This window comes from Salvia miltiorrhiza, chromosome 2 (genome assembly GCF_028751815.1).
Source record: "Salvia miltiorrhiza cultivar Shanhuang (shh) chromosome 2, IMPLAD_Smil_shh, whole genome shotgun sequence".
Classification (NCBI taxonomy): Eukaryota; Viridiplantae; Streptophyta; class Magnoliopsida; order Lamiales; family Lamiaceae; genus Salvia; species Salvia miltiorrhiza.
The window spans coordinates 42,520,287-42,531,394 of record NC_080388.1 but is presented as its reverse complement, the minus strand read 5'-3'; the positions used below and the strand labels follow the sequence as shown (position 1 = coordinate 42,531,394).

The 11,108-nt window shown below is 43.6% G+C and overlaps 1 protein-coding gene across 1 annotated transcript; it reads left to right on the top strand.

Moving 5' to 3' along the window:
* Positions 1 to 694: 694 nt before the first annotated feature.
* Positions 695 to 3,484, top strand: LOC131013534 (protein GRAVITROPIC IN THE LIGHT 1-like). The gene is made up of 2 exons (XM_057941649.1): positions 695 to 2,303; positions 3,084 to 3,484. The coding sequence occupies exon 1, from the start codon at positions 964 to 966 to the stop codon at positions 2,290 to 2,292; it is 1,329 nt and encodes a 442-aa protein (XP_057797632.1). The 5' UTR covers positions 695 to 963; the 3' UTR covers positions 2,293 to 2,303; positions 3,084 to 3,484.
* The last annotated feature ends 7,624 nt before the right edge of the window (positions 3,485 to 11,108 follow it).

Genomic DNA, 11,108 nt, shown 5'->3' with positions numbered 1-11,108 from the left:
TTTACAACACAATCTTATAGTTATAGATATTGACCTCTAAGGCTGTCTCACTCTCACAAAAGACTAAATTTCATCTAATGAATGTGTTTTATTCAAAAAAAAAAAATCTAATGAATGTGTTGTTTTAGTAGTACAATATATTATAAATATACATTATTGGCATATATTCGATGATATACAAAATTGAATTTATATGAGAATGTCTTACAGGTCAACATTTGTAATCTTTTATGATATTTAATTACTTTTGAATTTAAATCTTAACTCGTTTTAGAAATTTTGATTTAGGAGGCCATCTCTCACGGAACTCCCGCTAAATAAGAAGACTACTAAATTAATAAAACATACATATACTCTATCGATCAGAAACGATCACATGCCCACCGTGGGCAAGTATAACGTGCCCACCAGTGATGTGGCAATTATAATTAGGAAAGAGAATTAGCAAATCTTACTCTAATTACAATTGCCACATCACTGGTGGGCACGTTATGCTTGCCCACGGTGGGCATGTGATCGTTTCTGCTCTATCGATACTAAAACTCTATAGTGAAAGTAAATTATGCGACTTGTTAGAATGCAAAGTAACAAAAAACAATTTCAAGTAAAATGACAAATAATTTAAACGTTTAAATTAAAGACTGCTGAATGGTGGCCCCATCCCTTTAAATAAAATTTGCCACCATAATAAATTATGCTCAAATTCATAATTTTTCGTATATCATCTGCGCGCATGCAAATTGCTCTCTTTATTTAAATTAACTCCTTTTCCATTTCTTCTTCCTTTCTAAATCTTCATATCTCCACATTCAAAACAGTCAAACAATTTCACCTGCTTTTCAAATCTGTTCCTTTGTTTCACACTCAAACATCATTCAAAAAATTCAAATTCCAGTTTCATCAGTCTCCATGCTCTGATCAAGAAAAGCTCCCTTTTGTTTTATATATAGATTTCAAGAATTAATGGATTCAATCCCAACTCCAAGAAGAAGCAAATTCGCAAAAACATTTTCAAAAATAACGAACCTCAAAAAATCCACAAAGAATCGCTCGAATTCCGGATTTTGCATCCCGATCACGGCGGAAAAGCTGCGATGCTGCGAGTCGAAGCTGTTCGATGAAGAAGCCATGGCGGAGCTGCGAGACAGAGCCGCCATGGAAGCTTTCGTGGCGAAGCTCTTCGCGGCGGTTTCCTCCGTGAAGGCAGCCTACGCCGCGCAGCAAATGGCGCAGCTCCCTTACGACGACGCGGCCGTGCAGTCGGCGGATCAAGCCGTCGTCGACGAGCTGCGCGCGGTGTCGGAGCTGAAACGGCGGTTTCTGAAGAACCAGATTGATTCGTCGCCGCCGCACGTGGTGGTGATGCTGGCGGAGATTCAGGAGCAGCAGTCGCTGATGAAGACGTACGAGATCACGATGAGGAAAATGCAGCGAGAGATTGATCACAAATCGTCGCAGATTTCTTCGCTGCGGGAGAAGTTGAAAGAGATTAATCGAAGCAATAGAGTAATGGAGAAGACGATGAATGCTACCGGAAATTTCTCAGTTCTCGAAACGGTGTCGTTTCATAATTTGAGCGTTAATGATTTCGTCGTTGTGCTTAACTACGCGTTGAAATCTGTCAGGCATTTTGTCAAACAGATGATCCGCGATATGGAGTCCGCCAACTGGGATATCGACGCCGCCGTTAACGCGATTCTCGGCGGCGTCAAATTCAGCAAAAGGGATCATAGAGGCTTCGCGTTCGAATCATTTGTCTGTAGAGAGATTTTCAGCGGCTTCGACGATCCCATTTTCGGAATCGAGAGAATCGATTCCGAAAAGCAGGGACGCCGGATTTTCTTCTTCGAGGAGTTCAAGAAATTGAGGTCGGTCTCTGTGAGTCATTTCGTCAAACACAATCAGAGCTCGTTGTTCGGGAAATTCTTGAAATCTAGGTACCTTAATTTCGTGCACCCGAAGATGGAATTTTCGTTTTGCGGCAATTTGAACCAGAGGAAAACGGTGAACGCCGGCGAGTTGCCGGAAACAGAATTCTTCAAGATGTTTGCTGAAATGTCGAGGAGAGTTTGGCTGCTACATTGTTTGGCGTTTTCTTTTGATGGTGACGTGGGGATATTTCGAGTAGAGAAAGATTCGCGGTTTTCTGAGGTGTATATGGAAAACGTCTCCGACGATGTATTCGCGGCGGCGGGCGGAGGTTTGAGGGTGGCGCTCACGGTGGTGCCCGGGTTTCAGTTCCGGCACACGGTGGTGCAAAGCAAGGTGTATTTAATTCCGTCGAAATGTTAGCAGGTTAAAAGGTATAAAATCGAGCCCATTATTTACTGTTGTAGACTTGTAGCGTTGTTTAATACTATGCCGGTAAAAATATGTTTTAAGTGATATAGTAATATAGTTATGTGCAATTTAAAAACTATAGTCTTCTCTGTTCGTCTCTCTTTAGGTATAATAATTTCTATAATATTCATAACTAAAAACAAAATAAGAAAAAGTAAATTTTAGTCACGTAACGTAATAGATTATGTGACTGTTATTTTTATTAATTGGAATAATTAATGTGCCAGTCAGATGTTACAAATTAGATGTTAAACTCCACTTTTTTTAAAATAAACTCCAATTTATTTCATAATTAATTACTCTCTTTGTTCCACTATAAGTGAGATTTATTTATATTTTAGAGGTCCCATCATAAGTGAGACTCTTTCATTTTTGGATAAAAATTTTATTCTTTAAATAGTTTTTTTTACTTTTTCACTTACACATAATATATATATATATTTTTTAATTTCGGTGTCTAAAAAAAGGTCTCACTTGTACGGGGACGGTGGGAGTATTAAACTTACATTTTGCATCACAATCAAACATGATTCTAATTAAAATTTCAGATAAATTTTATGCAACCAAAATAACAGACTGCCACATCTATTTTGACTCGGTATAAAATTTGGCATATCACAATCATTCACAATTAAATGAAATGCAAAATGTTCCTTGAAAAAAAAATGGAATGCCAAAATCTTACAATTTCTCTTAAACCCTCAATTAATCGACTCACATGAATTCATTGTAATGATATATAGGTCAAATAAATTACGAGGAATAGGCTTCGTTGGGGATGGCGGCGGAGGAGTCGGGACGATGGCGGCGGCGCGTGGAGATGCAACCATTATATGGTATGAGAAAGTGGGACGAGAGAGAGAGAGAATGAAGAGTTGTTTGGGCCCACCCCACACGTTAAGAGAATTCATGAATTGAGGAAACCAACTCCATTTTCGGAAGATAAGCTGTCATCGGCCGTCGGAAAAATGTATTTTAAATTAGGCGGCGGCGCGACGGCGGGAAAAGTGGGAAACTTGCGTTAACTCTGTTTCTGATAAGCTATAGAATATAGTGATCGTACCTTTACATGGCTCGCCTTTATTTTTCATTTTGTAGATTGAAACAACACAATTTCATCAATATTGTTACTTTTGCTCTTTTAGATGATTTGTGATGTCGGTTCCTTTCCGAAAGCCTAATTGGACATACTTGCCTGACTTTCTTAAAACTGAGTGTTGCTAAAGAAATTAATAATACTCCCTTCGTCCCACTAGAATTGACACTTTTGAGTTGGACACGGAGATTAAGAATAAATGGTTAAGAGTGTAAAGTAAGTAGGGTGCACTTATTTTATGTGTGTAGAGAATGTAGGGACCACATACCATTTTAGGAAAGTGTCAACTCTAGTGGGACAAACAAAAAAGGCAAGTGTGTCAATTTTAGTGGGACGGAGGGAGTGGTTGTGTAGGATGTATGTGTTTTAATTATATTTTAATTTTAATTGAGATTTGTTGGGTATCTTTGCCTAGCCAGGATTACACCTCTTGTTTCCCGAACCTCCTGTCTTCCCCACTCGTGCTCAAGCACCTTTAATCTTCTTCTTCTTCTTCTTCTTGGTCAGATCTTCACTTCTCTTCTTTGCACGTTCTTCTTCTTCTTCACTTCCACAGCTTCTCCTTCTTCTTTCTCTTCAGATCTGCACAAGGGAGAAAAAAAGAGAGTAAAAGAGATACAAGTACAGGAAAGAAGAGGAAAGGAAGAGAGAGTTCCATGAGAGGGGAAAAGGTGTCCTCGGGACACGGTGGGGCTCAAATTTTCCCCTTGTACTCAGCAACTCTTCCGGCAGCAGAATGATCAAGGCCAAGAGATGGATAGAGGAGCGGCTTCACAGATCTCAGCCCAGCAGAGCCACCAACAGCAGGAGCCAGAAATCAGAACTCCGATGGCTCAAGTCCTCTCAGGTAACCACCAAACAGAGCTCCGGTGAACAGGAAAACCCGGTGATACCAACACCCACATAGGGAATCCCGTACTATCAAAGAAGTAACCACAGATTTGAAAGGAATAGCAGAGCCTCTCACACTTTGATACTACGGCTATCCCCATATGAGAGAGCATCAGGGATATAAAGGAGAGCAGCAGCAACGGGAGAGGGGGGGGGGGAAAGCCATTGAAGGCGATGGAGAAACCAAGGCAAAAGAGCGGTGGGAAGGTGGAGGAGGTGAGGAGTCGGGGAGAGAGAGAATTAGGGTTAGGGAAGCGGCGCTGAGTGAAGTGAGAGAGAGAGTGGGGCTGGTGGGGTATATCAGAGAGGGAAATGGGCTATGGTTAGGGATTGAGCTCGGTTCTGGGCCCTAAAGTTGGCCCAGACAAAAGAAAAGAAAAAGGGGGGGGGGTAAATGAGAAATGGGCCAACCTCACATATCCACCTTTGGCACATTGATCATTTAGTCACCATGGAAGGGCCAGCCATTGAGTTGGAGTTGTCATCACAGCCCCCATTTTTACCCTTATCTGCCACAAAGTCAAGACAAGAGAGGGTGAGAGAAATATTATGCATATTTAACTCAATCTCTACACTAGAGACCAGCCCAAGGGAAATCACCATTTCTCAAACCATAAGGTTATCATTGAAGACACAACAAGACTCAAACAATAAGAAAGCAACCCCACACAAGACACAAACAGTAGAGACAAACAAAACAAGAGGCAAACAACAAGGACAGAGCAGACACACAAGAGACCAGAGCAAAGCAAGGCAAGCACACACAAACAGAACAAAGAGAAAGCAAACGATAGACAAGCAGAGAACAGAAGCAGACACAACAGACAGCACATAGACAACAGTCAAGAAGGAAACAAGAAAGAACAAGCAGCCACAAAGGCTGAACTTGCCACACACAAGAGCTGGGAAATCACCCAGGACCAATGTTCAAGGTCCCCTTGCAAGATTCCAACTTTGCAACTGGTAGACACTTAGTGCCCATATCTGCAGGATTGAATTCAGAGGGAATCTTGTTCAGGATCACATCACCCTTTTCCACAACATCTCTGATAAAGTGATACCTAGCATCAATGTGTTTTGTTATATCATGGAAGACAGGATTTTTGCACAACTGTATAGCAGATTGACTATCAGAGAAGAGCACAGGTTTATCATCAACAAACTTAATCTCAGATAGCACACCACTTAACCAAATAGCCTCCTTTACAGCTTCAGTAGCTGCAATGTACTCAGATTCAGTAGTAGATAAGGCCACAATGCCTTGTAACTGAGACTTCCAACTTATGCATGCATAACATAAAGTAAACACATAAGAAATAGTAGACTTCCTATTATCCCTGTCATTAGCATAATTGGAATCCACATAACCAACACATTTAATACCATTTCCTGACTTAGAGAAGAGCAGACCATGATCCATAGTAGATTTCAGATATCTAAAGAGCCATTTCATTGCTTCCCAGTGAGGGAGACCGGGATTTGACATGTATCTACTTAAACAAGAAACAACATATGCAATATCAGGCCTAGTACTAATCATCAGGTACATAACAGAGCCTATAGCATTAGCATAAGGAATATTTCTCATTTCTTCAAGATCAGAGTCAGAGGTGGGGCATTGTTTCTTGCTTAACTCAAAATGGGATCCAAGAGGCACATTGACATGATTACAATTAAACATGTTGAACTTATGCAGAACTTGCTTCACATAATCAGATTGATGCAGCAAAAGAGTACAATTCTCCCTGTTTCTTTCTATACTCATGCCTAGGATTTTCTTGGCATCCCCTAAATCTTTCATATCAAACATATCACATAAACATTTCTGAACATGCTGTATGGTTTTCAAACAAGGACCAAGTATGAGCATATTATCAACATATAAAAGCAGGAACACAGGAGACTCACCATTCAAATGATACAAGCAATGATCAAAGCTGCTCCTAACAAAGTTCAAACTTTTCATGCATTGGTCAAATTTCAAATTCCATTGTCTAGGAGACTGTTTTAAACCATATAAAGACTTTTTGAGAAGACACACATGATCAGGAAAGTTCTTATCAACAAAACCCTCAGGCTGCTTCATATAGATATCATTTTCAAGTTCACCATGCAAGAAGGCAGTAGTGACATCCATTTGTTTCAATTCCCAGTTGAAATGAGCATAGAGAGCAAGCATGATGCGCACAGTAGTAAATTTCACAACGGGAGCAAATATTTCATTGTAATCAATGCCCTCTTTTTGAGTAAAACCTTTAGCAACAAGCCTGGCTTTGTACCTGACATGGTCCATGTTTAGCCCTATTTTGTGATGATTTTGTGAGTTTTCCTGCTGCGCATTCGAGCTCGTTTCGTACCTTTGTGATTTATTTTGCACGTGCTCGATGACTTTTTGGGTGTACTACTGTCGTGTGCAGGATTCGGGAGTTGATGAGCGGTTTGGCATCATTTCGAGCAATTTTTGGAGTCAGGCTCACGGCCGCCGCCGCTAGGCGGTCGAGACGGCGGCCGCGGCCCCACGGCGTGGGCCGTGCATTGCTTGGAGAGAAGATCAGCGAAAGGCTCCCACGGCGGCGCCGCCCCACGGCGGCCGCCGTCCACAGCGCCGCCGCCCCACGGCGGCCGCCGTCCACAGCACCGCCGTGTCACGGCGGGCGCCGCCAGCCATAAACCAGCCCATGTACCACAGATTCAAGAAAAGGCTGAAAGGGGGGGACGGCGCCGCCGTACCACGGCGGCCGCCGTCCACGTCGCCGCCGCCTCACGGCGGCCGCCGCCCCTGTGCAAATCCGGCAGTTACGTTTTCACCCTATAAAATCCGATTTTTAGGGTTTTGAAGACAACTCTCGACCCCAGCAGCCTCCATCTGCGATTTTATGCTTTTTCCCTTAGTTTAGTTAGATAGAAACATTCTAGATACTTGTGGATTCCGCTAGATCGTTGATTTCATTGAATCGATTGTAAGTTCTTCATTTTGATTAGTTAATCTTTACAAGCTTTCTTGTTATTGCATTGCCTAGATAATCAAGCACTTAGATAATGATATTTGATTTATGCTTTTGATGTTTTCATCACCTAGATAATTGTTTCTTTACGCGCCTAGATAAATATTGCTTTACGTTTTTAGGTTATTTATCGCTTCTAGATTAATTAGCTTAGAACCCTAGTTATTATGCTTGATCTATTGCTTCATATTTATTTCTCGCCTATATAATTCTACTGCTTTATTTCTATTATGCGCTAGTTAATCGGAGAGAGTGTCAGACCCAATTACCCGATTAGAATGTTTAGGTTTCCTTTCTGTTTCTTGTGAGTAGCACAGTTAAAGCCCTGCTAAGCCTTCCTTGAGAGACGACTTGAGTCACCTTACCGCCCTAGGACGACCTCGTATAAATTCGAGTCCATCCGTTAGGTGTTTTTGGTTGAGTCAAATTTTGGCGCCGTTGCCGGGGAGGGCTTTAGGCATTTGATTGTGTTGCATTGTTTTCCGTGTTTATTTTTGTTTATTTCTTTTGACTCGGTTATTTTTTCTCCCTCCGGTGCGTTTGATTTGGTTTGTTAGTGTTGTGTATGCAAGGTCGCCGTAGCTTGAAGAGAAAGCTAGTGCCTTACTTTGACAACATTCACCGACCTCGTGAGGTCCTTTCAAGCCTGGAGGAGGAGTCCGAGTCCAGTTCGAGGAACCCTGTGGAATCACAGTTTCAAGAGGAAAACTGTGAAGAGAGAATTACTTCCGATCCCATCCTGGAAGCCGTGGAGGAGACGCCTTCAGTGCATTCTGAAGAAGAAGAAGAAGAAGCTCGGCCTAATCCTGACCAAGAAGCAATGGCGGAGCAGAATGTCCAGTACATGGGAGATTTTTCCAGGCCAGTTATTGGGACCACTAGCACTTATGCGATAGTGTTTCCCACGGCGGTCCGGAATTATAATCTGAAGCCCAATGATTCAAACCTGTTGCCGCTCTTTTATGGGATGCCCAGTGAGGACGCCTTGCAGTTCATCCGTGATTTCTGCACCCAAGTGCAGACCTTCCCACTGCTGGAACTCACCGAGGATCAGTTGAGACTCAAGTGCTTACCCTACGCACTCAAGGACCGGGCGAGAACGTGGTTGCTGTCCCTGCCGCCGAACTCCATCACTACATGGGGAGAGGCGTGTGAGAAGTTCATGCCCAAGTACTACCCTAATCACAAGACTCAAGAGATTAGGAGCCAAATAATGAACTTCATGCAAGGAGCTGACGAGCCTCTCCACGAGGCTTGGGAGAGATTCCAAGAGCTCCTCCGCCAGTGCCCGCAGCACCAGCTAGCACCCGTCATGTTGATGCAGTTCTTCTATGACGGATTGATCCAGACGGCACAGTTTATGGTGGACAGTACAGCAGGGGGCAACATTGCCCGGAAGACAGCTGATGAGCTCAAAGGGATTTTCGAAACACTTGCCGCGAGTTCTCAACAGAAATCAGTTAGAGGAAGGAGGGTTGAAGCCAATGCAGTAGCTCCCAACAATGAGCTTCAGAAGCAAGTAGCGGACCTGATGAGGCAAGTACAACACCTCACGATGAACCAGGTGAAGGCTCCACCAGTTCATGCGCCACTAGCAGAAAGATGTGGCATATGTGGCGATTTTGGTCATGGAACCAACGCGTGCCATCGCATGGGGGAATGCACACCTGAAGGAGAAGCAGAGGTCTATGCTGCTCAGAGCTATCCGGGGAGGCCTCAATTTGAACAGAGGCCCGTGTTTAATCAAGGGCAACAAAATTCCAACTCGGGTTGGAGAGCTCAGCAGCAGAACTACACTCAAGCTTATCAGCAACAGCAGCCCCCGCAGTATCAGCAGTATCAACAGTTTCCTATGCAACAAGGGAATTTTCAGCAGCAGCAGCAGCAGCAATACCAGAATGCTCCCCAACAGTTTCAGAGGCAAGCTCAACCGCAGAAGCCGTCTCTCGAGGACACCATGCAGTCTTTCATGGAGATGACCAAACAGAACATGGAGTCTCAGAGTGCTACCATCAAGCGTCTCGAGACTACAGTTGGGCAACTTACAGGAGCCCTGAATCAGCTGCAGCAAGAACAGCCAACTGGGAAGTTCCTAAACCAGGACAAACAGCCGCATCAAGCGCATGCCGTGGCGGTAATCAAAGAAACTGCCCCAATAACCACGGGGAATTGGAGAAGCAAAGCCGTGCAAGAAATCAAGGCTACTAAATGCCCCAGTGAGCCGCTGCCACCTGTCACTGTTGCACCAGAACAGCCACCACCCAAGCAAGGAGATCCAGGTAGTTTTATTTTTGATATTAGCTTAGGTGGGGTTGAAAAGGTTTTGGGAATGCTTGATTTGGGCGCGGCAGTCAATTTGATGCCGCTTGATATTTTTGAGAGGTTGGGAAATAAAGAGCTGAAATGCACGAACATTAAGATAGAGCTAGCTGACGGCTCCATTAGCAGCCCACGAGGCCTTGTTGAGGATGTTGAGGTGGTCGTGAGGGGGATTAGTGTTTTCACTGATTTTGTTGTACTTGATGAGGGAAAAGGGATTAGAGGCGAGAATGGGCATCTCGTGCTACTTGGTCGACCCTTTATGGCTACCACCCGCACTCGCATCGATGTGGGTACGGGAACTGTAAGTATGGTAGGGGCAGGTAGAGCGGTAACTTTCTCTGTTTTTGATCAAAAACCTACTACCCCCACTCGCTTAATTCAAACCTGCTCTTATGTTGAAGCTTTTGATGCTTTGGATGAGAACTATTTTGTGCAGGAATTCCTTAATCAGCTGCAGGAGGAGGACGAGATCGTGGAGGAATTCCTTGCTAACCTGCAGGATGAGGCTGCCATTGAGCAGGAATTGCTGGAAAAGCTGCAAGAGGAAGATGATAAAGAGCAGGGCCTGCTGTGTGCTTTGCTATTGGAAGAGAAGCTTGATGAGGTTGAGTCACTCAATCCCGTTGGATGTGTGGATAGAGGGCCATTCCAGGATATGAGTATAGAGGACTCATTTGGAGGACTCGCAGCTGCAATTCAAGAAGATGTGTTTACAAGGGCGCTAAGGCAGCTGGAGCTTCAATCGGATTTTGGTTAAGGGTTTCTCTTAGTCGGGCTGGCGACTTAAAAACTAGCGCTGCATGGGAGGCAACCCATGTTTTCTTGCTTCTTCTTGTTTCGTTTTTCTTTCGTTTTGTTTGTGTCTTGTGTTGTTGCTTTTGTTGTTTGGTGCAGGTTGTTGTGTTGGAGACTGCTTGTTCTTTGGACGAGAGAGAGGCAGACATTGTGGGACACTACAGACTCACCACTGGATCGGTATTTTGGGAAGTTTCCTCTTTCACCCCTCTTTTTGTTTGCACTGAGGACAGTGCCAGATTTTAAGTGTGGGGGGGGGGGGCGTTTGTTGGTATTTGTAAATCCTGTGGGTGTCTTCTTGTTGTGTCCTTGGGCTTTCTTGTGTTGGGGCGAATGGTCCCCTTGCCTTGTTTTCTTGCTTGTTTTTAAGTGCATCGCATGTTGATAGTGGTTCATTGGCGATTCTGGATTGTGTCTTGGTTGTTTGTTACCCTCGTTTTTCTTGATTGATTTGTTCCCAATGAAGTGTAATTAGTTTAAGGTTTTGGTGCAACACCCTGATGAGCAATTTTTGACGTGATTTGTCCGGTAGAAACTAGGGGGAGTGTTTTCAGTGCAAATTCCTAATATCATTCTCTGTGTTGAATTGTTTGGTTGGTTGTTGAGTTTTTGATAGATCTGGGTCTCTGCTCCTCTAATGGCTTCATTATGAGCATGGG

Bases quoted from the DNA above. Each gene is read 5' to 3' on its own strand.
- LOC131013534 (XM_057941649.1), top strand. From the start codon at position 964: ATGGATTCAATCCCAACTCCAAGAAGAAGCAAATTCGCAAAAACATTT.